At 37.6% G+C, this 19057-nt stretch overlaps 1 protein-coding gene across 5 annotated transcripts in view; it reads right to left on the minus strand.

The window, feature by feature from the left end:
- Positions 1 to 4083: 4083 nt before the first annotated feature.
- The window catches only part of PTPRK (protein tyrosine phosphatase receptor type K), a 569905-nt gene continuing 554931 nt past the window's right edge, over positions 4084 to 19057 (minus strand). For all 5 annotated transcript variants that reach the window (XM_079939939.1, XM_079939937.1, XM_079939938.1 and 2 more), the window contains 8 exons: positions 17339 to 17474; positions 17004 to 17153; positions 15717 to 15890; positions 12732 to 12863; positions 12466 to 12591; positions 9687 to 9850; positions 9025 to 9160; positions 4084 to 5552 (listed from right to left, as the gene is read on the minus strand). In XM_079939939.1, the coding sequence (XP_079796065.1) occupies positions 5499 to 5552; positions 9025 to 9160; positions 9687 to 9850; positions 12466 to 12591; positions 12732 to 12863; positions 15717 to 15890; positions 17004 to 17153; positions 17339 to 17474 (1072 nt within the window). In that variant the 3' untranslated portion in view covers positions 4084 to 5498. The remainder of the gene's footprint in view (positions 5553 to 9024; positions 9161 to 9686; positions 9851 to 12465; positions 12592 to 12731; positions 12864 to 15716; positions 15891 to 17003; positions 17154 to 17338; positions 17475 to 19057) is intronic.

The following is a 19057-nucleotide window of genomic DNA, read 5'->3' on the forward strand; positions in this document are numbered from 1 at the left end:
GCCCAAAATGTTTTGCACCTGCCAGGTAAGTCAGCATGTACCATCACAATCTGGAGTGTGGTGCTTCCACAGATGCTTTACTGCACTTGTGCTAAAACAGTTCAGGCTATCCCATGGCTCACAGAACAAGGGCTCCCCTTTTGAGCTCTCAGTACTATTGTCTCCAGAAGAATTATTTTCTAGTCATCATTTTGGGGGCGCTTATTAGGTGAAATGTGTGAATTACTTTCTGAAATATGCTCTTCTGAATTTAGTCCAGGTAGGAGGGAGCGGGGACATCGACCTTGTTTTTCTTCATCTTAAGGGTTAAGATTCATCTACATATATATATATATATTTTTTTTTTTTTTTTTTTTTTGCATTACGCGGGCCTCTCACTGTTGTGGCTTCTCCCGTTGCGGAGCACAGGCTCCGGACGCGCAGGCTCAGGGGCCATGGCTCACGGGCCCAGCCGCTCTATGGCATGTGGGATCCTCCCAAACCGGGGCACGAACCCGTGTCCCCTGCATCGGCAGGCGGACTCTCAACCATTGCGCCACCAGGGAAGCCCTCATCTACATATATTTTTAAAACAGAAAAATATGTGAGAAAATAAGGTAAATAGGAAACCAAGAACAAGTATGAAAAACAGTTATGATAGCTATTCAGAGACAACTAAAACTCATGTTTCTCTAAAACACATTTTTAGAAAGTCAGAACAGTAAAACAACAATTATTCTACAATGGAGGTCACAAACTTAGACAACCAGATGCAGCCTTCTGACAGGTTTTGTTTTTCACAGAGTTGGGCCAGAGGTATATTTTTGTTTTTGAATTTAACTGGTTGCTAATATTCAAAATTTTTAGGAGTTCACATAAAAGTTTAGATTTCCACATCCTCTTGAGAGATGAGACACTGTTGGGCCATATTCTCATGCGGCGAACACTGCTGGGAGATGAGGAGCATTCTCTTTGGGCATCACTTGTGCTTTCGGGTCCCCATGTCAAACAACAGTTGTCATTTATCATCAGTTTCATGCTATTGTGTTTCTTGTAGTAGAGCTGAAGATGGCAGAATATCTACTATCCATATTTCAGTCAAAAGTAGGAAAAAGCCAGGCTTCCCTGGTGGCGCAGTGGTTGAGAGTCTGCCTGCCGATGCAGGGGACACGGGTTCGTGCCCCAGTCTGGGAAGATCCCACATGCCGTGGAGCGGCTGGGCCTGTGAGCCATGGCCGCTGAGCCTGTGCGTCCAGAGCCTGTGCTCCGCGGCGGGAGAGGCCACAACAGTGGGAGGCCTGCATACCGCAAAAAAAAAAAAAAAAAAAGTAGGAAAAAGCCAAATGGACCAAAAGGAATACGTGTTTTAGTAAAAATGGGAAGCAGATATATTTTTGTTGAGATGAAAAATACCCCTACTAGAAATCCACACACTGAAGATGTCTGTTGTAATAATACAACCTGAATGACCATTCTGAAATATACCTGGCCTAATTCTCTCACTCACAGTACCCGCCGGCTCCGCAGGCATCTCCTCTTTCTCAACAAATAACAAGTGGATGCCATGACGATCTTGTTTTCTCTACTTTTCCAGTTTGATTTTATCTCTTAGACCGTGCAACGAAGTAGGAACACATGGCCTTTGTCCGTCTGTACATTCAAACATCTATTTAAGGAAATAACTTATTGGTGATTCAATTTAGATATTTTTATTCTTCATATTCTATATCCACATAGATTGCATCTAAGTACTGAGGGTTTGTATTTTCGTCTTAAATGCTATATTTCCTCTGTCTGAATTAAGACTGATAAAACTGATAAGACTAATAAGGCTAAGTTGAAATGAACACAACTACATCAGAATAAATCAGCACACAATTTTCTGGGTTAGATTTCAGGTGTCGTAGCTCCTTTTCTACAATTGGCAAGTGCATCACGAGAGATAGTATCTGTCATAAAATCTCCCTACCATTCCCCCCAACCCCCAAGCAGATCTGAACATTAAAGAAAGAGCTTTCAGATATTCAACAGGGACTTTATGTTTGCTTCAACAGTTTAGAAACCCCTTCCAGTGGTTTCTTTCGGGATTTGATAACAACACTGTCTCTCTGGTGTTTGTTATCTTCCAGGTTAGCATTTCAATTCACTTTGGAGGAAGCTGGAAGTTCGGAAGTGTTATATATCTACCACATTTCCATTGATTTTTGGACAATTTATATTCCAGAAGCCACTGATAGCTTACTTAAAGCAGATCCCAAGACAGAGCTTTTCTTTTTAGTTTCAGAGAGAGAATTTTCTAATACTCTGCAGACCGCTTGAATAGACCAGAGCTGTGAACAAATTCAGATAATATCTCTCCCACTCCAAGCCTCCCTAAGCTGCGGGGAGACTTTATGAAATAATATGCCGGGAACATTTTTTACGGACACCATTTTCTGGCAACAGAGCAGATTTGAGAGGGAGCAGCTGTTGATGTCTGATCTCCAGGCTTATTACATGAGGACCTGGAACCCAAGAGATCGTGAAGTGAATACTGAATGAGCACATCAGTAGAGAGGTAAACACGTCTCCTCTCCCTACTGGTCCAGTCAGAAATATCTTCTTTTTTGTTTATCTCTCAATGTCAGAGATCATTTGGCTGCAACACATTCATGCAAAATCCTTCCCTTTCTTCAAAGACTAAATATTAGAAAAAGGCTAGGCAGCACAGACAAGAAGGTTAACACTTATTTTCAAGATTGGTTAAAACTCGAATCCGCAGTTGCTGTGTCTCTGCCCACCCACTTCCAACATTTCCCTTGTGATAATACAGAGGAAGGGGATCTATAAAATTCCACGTCATGACAGCCATTTAAGGAATAAATGACATACAGATAGGAGGCCTTTAACTGTGAAAAGCAGAGCACATTTTAAGAGTTCTACCAAGACATCTCCTGCCTAAAGGGACACAGCTGAGTGGGACATGGCCATGCATGGGACTACTCCACAACGGTATAAAGTATGAATTTTTGAATAAGAGTATTAAGAAAAACAGATTTAGCATCCCACCCTTCTCCCCCAGTACAGTTGTCTCCAGATGCACTGGCCTCTGTGGTGGTACCTGAACAAAGCAAGCATGATATTTTTATTTTCTGTTAGAGAGAAAGAGGACTCTTTTCGTTCTTTGCTTGAATTTTGGAGGCCACACGGACCTCTGAGTTTTGTGGTCAGCGGTATTCATGGTGATTTTGGTTACGTGTGGGTTTAATCCTGTGAACAGAAATGAAATCAGGGTCATGCTGCAAAGCAGAATCCTTCAGTTAACATCACGAACCTTACTGGGTAATGCAATCTTGAGTGAGTTTGTGGATTTTTTGTTAAATGCATCCGTGTTTAAATGAAAATTAGTCTTCCTAGGAAACGATAAGTTCTCTTATCTAAATTCTTACTAATGAAAGTCACAAATGTTCTAATAATGTACACAGCAAGTGGGAGTTTGAAGATACCCATAAAGATAATACTTTATGAGAAAATCAAAGGAACAAGAAGAATGAAGTGCCAAGTTTCCCTTGCCATCAGGGAAGCAGGTGTTTACTGGAAGAGAGCGAGCTGCTAAAGCAGACTCAGATTTAAATCTGTTGACAAATCAGTTACCTTCTCAGCTTCAATTTTATCATTGGTAAAATAAGGATGACAATTACTATCTGTCAAGTTGGTTATAAGGAAGAAATAAGGAAATGTATATAAAGGGATAGTAACATATAAATATAGTAACTCAAAAAAAAAATCAATGTCAATCCCCTGGCCTTTTTTTCTTTCCACTCATTTGGAGTTTTTGAAATTCAATTTAAAGAAAAAAAGTGAAAGAAATTACTGCTTGGACGTCAGTTTTTTTGTTTTTTGTTTTGGCTGTGCCACACAGCATGTAGGATCTTAGTTCCCCCACCAGGGATTGAACCCACACCCCCTGCAGGGGAAGCGTGGAGTCTTAACCACTGGACTGCCAGGGAAGTCCCAAGTTTTACTTTTAATACATTTTATGTGGTCTACTTGTATCAATGAGAATAAGGTATTTATTTGGGAGTGAAGGTATGAAAATTAAGGGGAGAAAATGATGTGCAAACAATAACTGTTGTAATTATAAAAATTTTATTTCACTCTTACTTTAATTAAATCTTCATAAGCACCATGTCATGAACTGGCAATCTAGAAAGAGGATACTGGAATGCTTTAGTCAATAACAAACTGCAAGCTGATGATATGAAGTTACAGCTACACGGAGCATGTGTACAAGACCACATTTAGAAAGGTTCACTTGAGAATCCCACGATGATGCACAAAACAGGATTCTGGCATCAATTTGTTCATACTTCCTATGCTCAGAACCCAAAGAAACACTGGTTCACCTTGACAGTTTACAGTTTGCTAACACTTGACCTTGAAAGCATAAATGTTGCCATCTTGATTTCTTGACCAGTGCTTGGTCATAGGCTGAAAAGACCAATTCCTTTAAAATTTAAATTCTGCTTAAAGGTTATGTTCAACATTATGCAAGTCACCAGCAAGGCCTTTGAATGTGTGCAATTCTCATATATGATCACCAAACCATTACTGACCTAAGGAAATTGTGGAAAATTATATTGCCAGCAAAATGCTTAAATTTGGTCCTACATTAAAAGACCCAATTGCCAAGGTGTTTTACATAAATTTAATTCACAAGCATGTACACAAGAGATTCACTATAAAGAACATTGCTTCCTGGTTTATGAATAAAAAGTTTATCCTCTACTTACACTAAACATACAAAAAATAATCTACAAAAATTGTTTACAGTTGATTTTAGTGAAAGAAAAAGCTTTCTTCAGAAAAAAAAAATGATTGTGTGGTGGTAGTAGTTTAGCCATCAAAAAAGGAATGTAAGTAACCAATAAATATAATGTGCTTTCTCCATATAGACATATTTACACTTGAGTCTTTGGCTTATGTTGTTTTCTAAAAAGAACTTTAAATGATCCAGCCATCATTGCACATTAAAGGAAAATAAGCCAGTTATATATATTTATATATTTATATAGAGATCTGCTACACTTGAAACATATTAAAAAATGAACTTTCCTATGAATTTGCACAGCTTTTCTTTCTTCTTCCTTGAAAGATTTAACATCTTTTATCTGAAAAAGGGAGAAAAATGCCACATAGAAAGTATTAATTCATGCAACACGTGGTGGCTGCTCTACCAAAGCAGGAGAGAAAAGGCTGCATGTTCACTGGACAAACACTGAGAAGTTCTCATTTGAATCTGCTTCTTATTAAATAAAATTTATGTGGCACGAAATGTTGATGCTTTCATACAGTAATAGAAACTGAGTCCTTTTTATTAAGATACACAACTTCATAAGAAAAATACTTTTACCTCTCAAATGTAAAAGCCTCCCACCCCCCACATTAAAATCTTTCTGCACAGGTGTGACACGTACAACAGCTGCTGGCTCAACAGATGAATGGGCTCTGCTTGGATGCACTGTGAAGTCTCCCCCCAACTAAGATGACTCCAGGTACTCCAAAGCTACGTCGTAGCAGAAACGGTACTGCTCCTGAAAGAAATTAAAACAAAAGGGTGGAGCAAGGTTAAGAAAAAGGAGAAGAATGGAGAATAATAGCTATCAAATGAATACTTGCATTCAATTTAGATTTTTCAAGAATTACAGATTTTTTTTCTATATACAAGTTTAGCATCTAGGCATGCATATTTTACATTTGAGTCTAATGATTGCTGTTTTTTAAGAAAAAGGAACTTGATGTAAAAAGATATGTTGTCTTTGCCTCATATTTTATATCAAATTACAAAAATCTTCAGTATTATCTGATTATAATAGTAATACCTGATCAGTACAGAAAAATTTCCAAGTATAGAAAAAGATAATCAGAAAAAGTTTCTATAAATCTGTTATCAGAAACAACTGTTTAAAATACTACCTTAGTGTCAATTCAGTCCATTTTTATGCATGGTTGAAATAATAATTACTTTAGAATAAATATTAATTGCTTATCTATGTTTGGGGATATAACTTTATATTTTATTTCCTGTTGTTTAGCATTGTTATGTGTCCTTTTCTTATGTTATTTAACACCTCTGTTAATACTTCATAAAAGTCTAATATGTGGATTGACTGTAATATTGCATTTATTTTTTCTTTACTATAAATAATCCTAGAGTGAACATGCAAATATTTTTCTCCTCACTTCAGATACTTTCCTTAGTGTTATTAAAAAAAAGCCAGTCATTTCAGACTGCCACTCAACAAGTCCAAATTCTTAATTTCTTCTTCCAATTTTATTGAGATGTAATTGACATACAGTACTGTATGTTTAAGGTGTACGGCATAACGATTTGACTTACATACGTGAACATCCAAATTCTCAATTTTTTTTTTTTTTTTTTTGCGGTACGCGGGCCTCTCACTGCTGTGGCCTCTCCTGTTGCGGAGCACATGCTCCGGACGCGCAGGCCCAGCGGCCATGGCTCACGGGCCCAGCCGCTCCGCGGCATGCGGGATCCTCCCGGACTGGGGTACGAACCCGTGTGCCCTGCATCGGCAGGCGGACTCTCAACCACTGCACCACCAGGGAAGCTCCAAATTCTTAATTTTTGACACAGTTTTTGGTCTACCAGAGAATTTAAGTAAATTTTTCAAAAATGGTTAGTGGTCCTTAAATTTTTTTGAGCTTACTTTTACCAGAAAAATTTATTTCTTCTGCCTTTATTTATTTAAGACAACTTGGTTAACAAAAATTTTTGAGTTAAAACTGCCTTTCCTCTCAGTCCATCTGTGTGTCGTTCCATTATGAAGAATTTAGAAAAATTCAGACTGCATTACAAATTATTACTTGCAATATGTATTAAAATCTTCCCAGTTCAGTCCAAGTGGGTAAAATTCAGGCTGAATTAGAGAACAATCTAAAACACATATTATTTCTAAAGAGAACTTCCAGGTGTCTCCAGCAATAAATGAGGGAAATAAAAACTTTCCCCAAGAGGTCTTTATCAATCCTACCCTAATTATCTAGTAGCTGTGATTTAAATTAGCCTACCACTGTGGCAAGGGCATCTCAAGAACCAAAAAGTGCTTGGGAACTGTCACATCTCTTTAATCAGTCTCTAGCAATTTGGTTTACTCTCTAAATTTTCTTACCAAACTCGTCAGTTCAATTCAACAGCACACTGAACTAATCATTAACCTTGATTAAACACAAATTGGGTGTATAGTCAGGATTCATGGGACATGAATGTAAAGGTAAATAGTAACTCTTAAGAAGGTTCTAGAATGGCAGAGTTTAATCATAGACTTTTTTTTTTTTAAGGAACAGTGAGAAATCAGAGTTAAATATGGAAGTACAATCAATAAGTGATCTTATTGATGATTTTGGAAGACTTGATCTGAGAGATAGAGGCAGAGTTTACATTAAAAACTCTTCAGACAGCAGAGAGTTTAAAGACCTAACCATTACCTGCCCATTTTGTAAAAAGACCTCGGAGTTCTACCTCAAAAATCCCTCAAATCTATACCCCCCTTCCTCCAGCTCCATTGCCAACACCCCAGTCAAAGCCAATATCATCTCATTGGGACAAGAGCAATACCTAAGGTATAAGCTGGAGTAGAGGGGCTTTGAGGACTTGTAGAAGGGGAAGAAGTCTGTGACCGTTCTTCAAAGTGAAACGGTGTAAATGTAACTCTTCAGATTTTGTCTCAGGAAGCAATGCACCTCTTGTGTGAACAATCCATGAGCAGGAAGTGGTGAAAATACTTTAAAGGTTTATTGAATTGCTCACTTTTGTTATCTGATCATCTTGATAAATGTAGGGCAAGCAACAATGATGTCTTGGTTTTCCTGGTTTACTTTTCTGTGAGCATAAACTACACAGCTGCCCCTGACCTTATCCTGCCATGCACATATGTGTAACCCACAGCCATCACTTTAGAAGTCGAATGTGCTAGAGAAGTTTAACTTTCTTCCTCTGCATACAGCTTCAACCAGACGAGCTCCTACATACACCTACCTCCCTGCTCTTATTTTGTAATCTGTGTTGTGATTTAGTGAGCCCTGGATAATTCAAATAATATCACATGAACTACGTTCTAAAATTGGTCAAGCTGAAAACTGTCAAAGGCGATAGTTTAAAAAATTATAATTTGACCAGCAATGAAGAATTATAGATAAAGACTAAAATAAATTTCATTTGCCCTTTAAAAACTCTGGGTGTCTAAAGTGCTAGATGCAGGGCTTCCCTGGTGGCGCAGTGGTTGAGAATCTGCCTGCCATTGAAGGGGACACGGGTTTGATCCCTGGCCCGGGAAGATCCCATATGCCGTGGAGCAACTAAGCCCGTGCACCACAACGACTGAGCCTGTGCTCTAGAGCCTGCGAGCCACAACTACTGAGCCCGCATGCTGCAGCTACAAAAGCCCACATGCCTAGAATCTGTGCTCCGCAACAAGAGAAACCATCGCAACGAGAAGCCCACGCACTGTGATGAAGAATAGCTCCCACTTGAGGCAACTAGAGAAAGCCCGTGCGCAGCAACAAAGACCCAACACAGCCAAAAATAAATTAAAAAAACAAAGAAACAAACAAAAAAAACTGATATAAAAAGTGCTAGATGCAACCTATGAATATATCCCTCAAAATGTTTTACCAGTTAATATTGTTTAAGAAATAAAAATAAACAAGAATAAAACCTAGATAGCAGGATTTTCTTATTATAGAACCATTTAACAAATTTTACTGTAGCAAATATTTATTGCTCAGAAGAAAAGAACAAAAATCCTACACATTTCCCAAGTTAAATGAAAGTAGTTTTCTTCATCATTAGCAGCTTAGGCAATATGTGGTTACGTTTATGTGGGTAAAGAGGGATACTTGGCAGTTCATCAATTAGGCAGGAAAGTCCCCACAAAGACACATTTATACATATGATTCACTATGCGTTTATCAAGTCAAATCAACAAGTAGGTATATGATTGACTAATCTCTACCCTCCCTTCTGTGTACAAGACTGTGACTCACCGGGGCTTCCACCATGTTTGGCTTGCTGTTCCTTAGCGTCTTGACCGCATGGAACACATCGACAACATTTTGCCGTTTCACCATTTCAACAACGATGCCTATAGCACAGAACATGCCACTTCGCCCACCACCATTTCTAAAAGCAAAGAAAGCAAAGGCATTTTAGATCGAAGCTTTTGGTGACCACAGGTCACACAATCATGTTTGGGAAAAGAAAACATCTTTTAAATATTTTCCCTTTGTGTTTTAATTTTGCTTCACATGTGTGCATGTATGTGTAGAGAGCAGAAAGGAAAGATACTTGAGGATGACATTAACTTAGTAGCTTATACTTAGGGACATGTTACAGGCATAGATGGCTGCAACCCAGATACTTTGAGATTTTGATAGATTTGTACACAGTGTAAATCAGAAAAGTTATTCAGAGTAGTGTTCAAAAGAGTTTAAACTATATAATAACTATACGATAATCAATTTAAAAAATACAAAAGTTGAAATTAGTAGTGAATCATAGAATCAAGAAACAGGAAGATTGTTTCAAAAGAATGTCTAGTCAAGGTCTGTAAGATGGGAGTCGGTTACTCTTTAACATAGACGTGAAGGCTAATAAGGAAATGACCACCAAGGCCCCCCACATGGCCAAGCCAAGCCGCCACACTCACAGGCAGTGGATGATCGTTCGGCCCTCCCCATCCTCGCATTCCTCCTGCCATTTTTCCACCTGCAGTATCAGCTTCAAAAATGACCGTTTGGAGCCAGGCACTTCTCGATGAGAAGCCCACCCTAGATACTGAAACTGCTGTACCATCAGATAACCTTCCTGTGGCTGCAGAGGGAAAAGTATTTTTATGTAAATGAGTTGGGGCTAGAATTTTTACTAAAAAGTAAAAGGTTCATATCAATTTACACCATGACATAAATGACACTGACAATGGATTGAATCTAGCTGATGCAAGTCCAAAATATGTACATACCAGTGCAGAAACATTCTAAGTTACATGAGAATTATCAGTTATACAAAATTCTCCCTCATGCTCCATATCCAATAATCAATTCCTACGTTTATACTTCGTAAATAACTTTCAAATTCACCTCCTCTTTATTGCCACTGACATCATTGCACTCTCAATCACAAATCATAATAATCACTTCTTAGTTGATCTCCCTGAACAAACTTCGATCTCCTTTCAAACCATTCTTACCGAAGGCATCATTATTATTTTTAAATGCAAATATGATCTTGTCACTTCCTGATTTAATGGCTTCCAAATGATCTTAGCATAAAACCCAAATTTGCTGCCAAGGCTTAAAAATACCTATATGATAAGGCTCCACCTCTTTCTCTAACTTCACTTTACTCGAACAACCTATTCAAGTTCTAGACACATTGGTCTTCCCTTAATCTATTTATCAAGTCATTTCTTGCCTCAGGAACTTTGCACATACTCTCCCCTTCGCCTTGAACATCTGCTTCTTGCTTGCTTTTCTCAGTCCCAAACAGAGTGATCAACTTGTCTTGGGTTTGCCTTGGACTTTTCTGGTCTTTGCACTAAAATTCATGTGTTCTAGGAAACCTTCCTGTCCTGTGTAAACCAAGGTAGCTGGATATCCCATGCCCAAAGAGCTCCTACAAATTTTTTCAAATTTTGACTTAAATATCACTAACTCAAAGAAGTCTTCTCTGATCACCCAGCTATGTCAGATCACCCAAATCCTCTGTATTTTGTACTTTTTCTCTGTAAAATTTCATTTATTTGTAAATGATTATATAAGTTGTTTAATGTTTGTCTTCCCTGATAAAATACAAATTCTTTAAGGACAAGAAAGTCTTTTTCCCTTAAAATCTCTATCCCTAGAACCTAGCAAAATACTTTCCAAAGAACAGTATTGTTGAATAAATGAATCAAGACCGTAAACCTTCATATGAAAATGTAAGGAAGAATTTGTAATGCACAAGTGAGCCATATCATAAGGCATCAGATCTGAAGCTTCACATGGCAAGGGCTCATGCATCTTTTGGTAGGACAGGGAACTATCTAGTATAACACCCAACCTCTAGTTGGCGCATACTAAATATTTGGTGAGGTGAATGATATTAAATAATGAGAATGGGAACAGAAAGAAAAATCACGCACTAGTAAGGACCAGAATACCAAATATAGAGGAAGATAAATATGCTGACCAAAAAAAAAAATGTAACGCAAATTTCAGTTCCTGTTCCTAGAATATTTTTCATATAAACAGCTCAATGAACAGACAGGTCTTACTTTCTTAGTTTAGCAGCTACGGTTTCTCAGCTAAAATATTACTAGAACCATAATGTAACAGATGTGCAGACATAATGAGATTCCTTTAAATTAAAATCTAAGATATGCATGAATATTATGACATGATTGAAGTTATCCTTTTTTTCTCCACTGAAATGAGCAATAGAATTGGATATGAATTTCTTCTCTACTTATACACATAGAGACGTTAAGCAGAAACACATATAGCCATTTTGATGTGAGAAACACTGAAACATGACAATTCTAATCACACACTTAAAACAAGACATATACATAGAATTGCTGCTCTAAAAGAGAGTAACCTAGCTCTTTAAAAAGACCATAATTCCATGGAAGTTACTACTGTTTTCTTTTCAAATTCTGCTTGCTATGTGGTTACATAATATAAACAGTTTTCATTAGTACTTTTTGGTTTTTTGAAGGAGAGACCCCACACAATTTGTCACTGAAGGCAAAACACATGAAGTGTCAAGGAAAGAAAGACTTCTGAAGGACACAGTTCCTACTTAGCTGCTGGGAAAAGGCACAGTGGTAGCAGCACTGGATCTGGCTATAGATCTGGGCAAAGCCAGATGCTGGGACATTTAGAAAGATGAAATCGTAGATGAGCTGTAGGAGCAGAATCAGTGATGGCTGTGATTTATCTTTTCCTTCATGCCTGGGGCCCTCTCTTATAAGCAGAACTGGAATAGTGACATGGAACCCTTCTATAATGGCTAGTCCGACACATCACTTCCTCCTGTCATCAGTATTATATTCTTATTTTTCAATGGCATGCCTCTTCTGGGTTGGACTATCAATGCTACTAAAACATGCAGTCAACCTCGAGATAAGTCTACTTATACTCAGGGGCCAGGCACAGACAATCAAACTCACTTGAACCTAGGAATCTGAATTTAGATTTCCATATAGAATACAATAGGCTAGTAACTGACCGGGAAACCTAGCTTCCAGCATTTCTGCTTTCCTGTTTTTAGAATGCATTTTTATTCTAGTGTTAAGGCATAAGATGATTACTAGCTTTGGGAATGATTATATAATGCTTATTAGCTTATTCATTTTACTCTCTCTTTTGTCTGAATGGAAATATACCCCATCATGATTATGGTCACCTGGTTCTGGATCAGCTCAGTTAAAATCATTAATGACTTACTCTTGTTAGATTGCATATCCTAAAAATCCGGTTTATCACATCACAGTCCATTGAACAAGACATACATTCCACTTGGATAGGGCCATATCGTAGCATCCCTTCTTCTGGCCAGTACTGAGGGCAGCCCTAGATGATGAATGTTTTGAAAGAAAAAGAAAATGAGCATTATTTTTTCTAAATAGGGTAGTATAAAGCAGATTTTACCATTTTATTACTACCTTATTAAGTTGTGTGTAAGTACACAAAAGCAACCTATAACCATTAACCTGGGACAAGTCGACTTCATTTAACATCACAATGGAGGTACAGCCATAATCATACACTAATCTCCAGAAGTCTTTCACAGTGTTTGGCAGAGGGTACTGTGTGACGATGAAAGCAGCTGGTTGCCTGTAGCTCTGTGAAAAAACAAGGGAGATGGGGAAACATAAGAACTTCAAATGAATAATTAGTTGTACAAACAGATTCAGCACACTTCAGTGTAGGGCCAGTAAGACACAACAGCTTCATATGGAGATGGAGCCAGCCTGCTGCTTAAGCCCTGGAATAACAGGTTTGGACCACTGCAATATACTGCAACTAGTAATCAGTCAATCTGTTGTATGACTTTGATGCCTCAGCAGTAATTTAAGCCAAGAATTTGTTTTATTTTGTTGATAAAAGTAAATATAGCACAAATACCAAAAGAAAAAAAAAAAGAAAACTTCTTGAGGCTAACATCCTTCGTGAGGTACCTGTTGGGCTGTTTCAGTCTTCCAAAGTCTAAGAGGTTAAAGGCATAAAATTCCCTGGCATGTGTGTTTGTGTCTCCGTGTATCTATCTATGTCTAACTGCTATCAGCTGTGAATGGAACTGTTTGGCTCTCCTCCACTCCAAATAAGAAAAACCACGTGTGCCTCAAACTCGTGTGCTTTTATATTATATGGACATTATCAACACATCTTGTAGGCAATCCACTTTCCATAGTTTTCTGGGCATTTCTAATGTATATCAATGATCAGAATGATGGTTTCAATCATTTAAGATTTTTCAAGTGCCAAAGAGTAAAACCAATGCATTTCCTGGGCCCACATAAGAGGGAATGTCTCCTTGTTTACCAAATGCCCCTTGACTGGGACACAGAGCATTATCTCTTTCCAGAAGGAGAGGATAGGCTCATCTGGCCAATCTGTCATTCTACAGACTAATAAGCTGCACTAAAAATGAAATATATATTTCTATGAACTAAATTAATGATTTGTAAAAATATAACTAGACAGTTGCCTGAGATGGATTTCTTCAATGCTGATAAAAATTGTCAGTGATCTCCTAACTCATTTGTATCATACTACTCTTTAAGTCCTTCAAGTGTCTTAAACCAGTGTAGAAATTGACCTTTAAACTTCATAGATCCTATCACCATTTGGGAAATGCTGCTAACCATAGCGTTTCACTCCATGGAAGACTTCAGGATAAATCTGAGGAGATAGTAATTCACCAGCTGCTTCTACTTGACCTTAAGACCTTACAAAGTCACACCCACAGTTGGGGTGAGTACCCTCCTAAAGAGGGTATGAAAGCTCATGGGAAAGGATCAGAAGAAAGAAGTAAGCTTCCCTTCCAATTAAACGTCTGCTCCATGGGAAGGTAAGTCAAGGAAGGCTAAAAGCCTTTTATTCCTTTTTTGAGTCACAGGGGAGGGGAGGTTCTTTCCTCTCTAAGTACAAGAGCACATCTAAGGCTTTGAAATCACAGGATCCTTGGCCTTACCTCCTAATTCTTCACAGGTATGGCGCAGGGTATATGACCCTTACGATGGGGGTAGAGGGCAAGGGAAAGTGGGGAGTGTTGACCAGTGAGCCCACTCTTATTAGCCAAACCGAACCGAAATTTCTGAAGCCCTAACCACACTACTAAATCCACAGGGCAGTTTCAACTACAAAATATATCTGTGTTGAATCACAGGGAATTAAACAGAGAATAAGAACAGGTAGAATACAAGCTTCAGTCTTCATATTGACTAGAAAACAATCTGAAAATTAGGAAAAAATTTGAAAGAAAAGCCAAAGACAAAAAATGCCTCAAACACATGCCTCATCAATATTCTTTCCTAATATTTTCTTTTTCCCTTTTTCACACGGCCTTTTTTCATCCAAATCCAAACTGGCTCAGAAACAAAAAGTTCTGTGTGTTTTCTCTGTATTTAGTATGTTTGCCTTTCCAGACAATTAAAGTTGGAAGAAAAAGTACAATGAGGATCCAATGTGATTTCAGGAGATATGAGTAATGACTAGGCAAGACTCTGGTCACAGCAGGAGTGGCATCTTTCTACTTGAGCTTGCCTTTAAACTATTCTGTGCTGTAGAATAAAAAAGATCAAAGCAACTGGGTGAAAGTTAGAATTGGAATGTGGGCTTTTCTAAGTCTTACTATCAGAAGCTAATTTTGGAAACACAATAGGAGCAATTACTTAGAAAGCTTCATTATTAGTCACCCAGGAGTGAACCCTGACTTCTGATTTCTCCTTACTACAGTTCCATAGACTAAAGAGCAAAAACTAGAGATGCTTATGAATGAAGGTGATAAACTAAAAGGATTCTGAACTTGAAACCCTTCTTACTTCTTCCCAAGGTAAGCAAAGTAAGGTGGCCAAAGACTAATTTAAAATTCTCTTTCTGTACTGTTCTGTCTATGGGACGCTAACACGCTGAGTACATGCTCTACCATCTACAGTGTGAAGATTGGGGTGGGGTAAGAGAGTTCCTTCATTATGATCGATGTGTTAACATGATATCTTCCATGCCTTCCTTAGTTATTTATATCTAGTCTCTATTAATTAATAACCAATGTAACAAGTTAGCTATAAATTATTGGAACACTAAATGTCAGAGATAAAAATTTCCAAACTAACACAATTTCAGTAGAATATGGCATTCTGTGATTTTAAAACTTCGAAATAGATAAGCATGATTCTCTTTCCTGAAAATAATTAGGATAAAAACTATCACCTGTAGATATTTCTTGTACAGAAATTTTATAATAATTGACAACCAAGTGCCAAACTTATAGTCAAGTCTAAAATTTATAGTGCCTAAGAATCATTGTAAGGGAAATTCAAAATCATTCTCCAAAAAAAATTCGTATTTCAATGAAAGTTTCCAATTTTCCTTTTTAGGCCATTTAAATTTTCTTGAAAAGAGAACTAGCCAGTGTTCATCAATTTTGCAGCTTTTCATGATACTTTACACTAACAAAGAGAGCAGTCTCTTACGTCCATAAGAGCAGCATTGATGTAGTTACTACTCTCCCCATCAATTGTAATTAAAAAAGGCAGACATCTGTCAGGTGGCAGCATGTCCATGAAACGGTTCTTGTCATGGTTCCTTGGCAGGCAAGCTATACTGCAGTCCTCAGCTTGTAGTCGAGGGGTGACTGAATTCAAGGTCTGAAAAGAAAAGGGAACCCAGGTTAAAAGACAGTGACCCATTTAATAGCATAACACTGATCTATCAAGCATTTAGGAGGCCAAGTAGAAAGTGAAGGATTTGTGCAAGCCAATGGCATTTGCCACGATGACACGCTGATAGACTTTGTAGTTAAAGCTAATGAAGCCAGAGAAGTGACAAAGAAACAATACACACATTGTACAATGGGCCTCTTCTTAAAAGGGAAAGGGATGCTAAACAACACAGCAACCTGCAAATGTATTGCCTAACCAAAGAAAATGCAATCAAAGTGGCCCATGATGATGACCCATCATAAAGTTATCATTTGTAATAACATTTTAATATGCCATATTTGAAGACATGCTATTGCATGTTGGAAAGAGCACTGGGCAAAGAATCAAAGTATTAGGTTTCTAGAGTTATTCTTTTTTTTTTTTTTTTTTTTTTTGCGTTATGTGGGCCTCTCACTGTCGTGGCCTCTCTCGTTGCGGAGCATAGGCTCCGGACGTGCTGGCTCAGCGGCCATGGCCCACGGGCCCAGCCGCTCCGCGGCATGTGGGATCCTCCCAGACCGGGGCACGAACCCGTGTCCCCTGCATCGGCAGGCGGACTCTCAACCACTGCGCCACCAGGGAAACCCTCTAGAGTTATTCTTGACTTCACAGTCACATAGCTTTAGGGGTGTTTTAAGGGCAATGAAAACATTGGGGATTATTGAGAGACGATATTTAGCACAAACTCTAGCTATTATTATTAATGTTCTTGATCTCACGTTGTGAGTAACACAGAAGGTTAAAATCCATAAGACTGCATTTGGAAAAAGGTTTTAAACACACCCAAATTACCACTAAATTTGACTTTTATGATACCTTTTCCCACACTTTTCCCTGAGTCTGAACTCATTTGCCCTTCAAGATACAGCAGATATGAGCTCATTAACACAAAAGTGACTCCATAATACGTATAATGAAAGAGACGGGTATTATATTATACTTAAAATAGGGTCAAAGTTTATAAATTTGACTTGAAAGATGTTTCTTAGAAGAATTAAGACTGCCCAGAATAAATTGTAATAAGTTGTTCATAAAAGAGGCTGTAGAAATAGTTAATACCTGGAATTCATCTTTGAGATGTGAAGAGTTTGTCTGGGAGTCTATTCTAATCATATCAAAATATGCAGCTTTAAATTCACAGACAGGTATGGCAGTTTCTCCACATAAGCAGGCTTCTAAAATGGCATCATGAATAAAAATGTACTGTTCCTATCAAAAGAAAGAAAAATTTCATAATATTTAATATAAATGTTCTTTCATCAAAGAATTTTTTCTATATGACTTGATGAGCTAATATCGATTCTATGTGAAAAGCACCTAGTATTTAGTTTGATAAATATTGGAAAGCAAACAACAAAAAAAGGCCACTAGAGGTTAATCAGCAATCAACACACCTCTGTCTGGACCATATTGATACGACGAGATCTTAAGGCTTTGACACAGTTGTAGATGTCAACAACACCCTCTCTTTCAGCCATGTCCAGCATGATGTCAATCACAATGTAACAACCAGTTCGTCCAGCACCAGCACTGAAAAATAAACAGATCTAAAGAACTGCAGGAAGCATGTCTATGAAAATTGAAAGATCCTTCTGATTTTCAAATAAGTGGAATCAAACTGATTTAACAAAGTATAAGACATAATTTGTACTTACTGTGTAAATGCTTATTAATGAACAAATAACTTCATGTAGAGTATCTACTTTGGTGTAAACTGAGGATTGGAACAAATGAAAAGATACAAGCTTTGCAAATCAAACTGTGTTTTGAAAATAATGTATATATGTCACTCAAGTTCCATAGCTCTCTTACAGTCTTCACTTTACATAAATTTCAAGCTCGTAGAATTGATCAAGGAGTGGATTCGTGCTTTAAACTTTCACCTGAGACTGAGAGACTCACACTCACGTGGTTGTGGGCACCCGGGCAAAATGCAGGAATGCTGTCTTAGTCAGACAGACTCTTGTCAAGGCAAAAGAACATTAATTCCAAAACCTTTAAATGGAAAATCTGAGGAGTCACAATTCAGGGGAAGTGTTAATAGTGAGGGTGGGGAAGAAAATGGCGGTTATCAATGGGGTGGAGACCAACAGTAAAAAGAATATTTGAATGGTGATACAAAGAGAAAATGAAAATGAATTGTGAAGTATGAAATATAATTCCTAACAGGTCACAAAGATGCCACTGTCTTACTGTATTTAATTCAGTAGTTGAATCATAATTCACTGTTGATTGTTTTACCCACTGGAAATATTTCTACAAATATTTCTCCAATCATATATAGAAGTCAATGGAGCAAACAAGATATAGTTGGGATTTTTACAGGAAATTCACTTTGTAGTTAGCTTCCTCTTTTCCATAAATTCAGATACCCAAGTGTAAGTAGAAAAATGACACTTCTGTTTCAAGAGAGTATCTGAGAATCTTGGAGCACTTCTGAAGCAAGCCATTCATAGGAAAGTAAACCTCTATGATAAGTCAGGACACCCCATAATTGAAAACCCATTTATCTCATTTTCTAAATGCATAGATAGACTATTAACATCATTTCTTTGTTGTCCAGATTTGGTCATTTCTCTTAAACTTACTGTTATTTAAGAAATTTAAGTAAAAGGTATCATGGCTATCTCTATTTCTTTTTTTTGCCTACCATCTTCTCAATCACTGTTCCCAGGGTTTGAGACAGGAAAGTAATTGAAGAGTATATCAGATTTCTTGAGGAGGATTGAACAGATTTTTTTTTTTGCAAGGTACACAGTATCTGATCCTAATGGGACGCCTTACTTTTATTGTATTCTTTGTCCTTTATTTTCCCCCTTTTATACATGGTCATTTAAATACTGAATAGTCTGGATTTTCAGAAAGAAAAAAAATGCTTAAGCACAATCTATTATGTAGCTTGGAACGGACAGTATTTGAAAATAGTGTGCAGCATTTAGGAAAAGCTTTTCAGATTCAGTACATATTTTTCTGTTCATATCTCAAAATGAGACCATGTAATTTGCTTTTAGTGTCTCTGAATGCTTGTTTTAAGAGAAGTTTCTAATCAGAGGAAAGTCTGGATAATCAGATTTTTCTGGCATATATTTGCTGGATTTTACTGATGTAGTCTT

The sequence above is a fragment of the Stenella coeruleoalba genome (assembly GCF_951394435.1).
Source record: "Stenella coeruleoalba genome assembly, chromosome: 12".
In the NCBI taxonomy this organism is placed as follows: domain Eukaryota; kingdom Metazoa; phylum Chordata; class Mammalia; order Artiodactyla; family Delphinidae; genus Stenella; species Stenella coeruleoalba.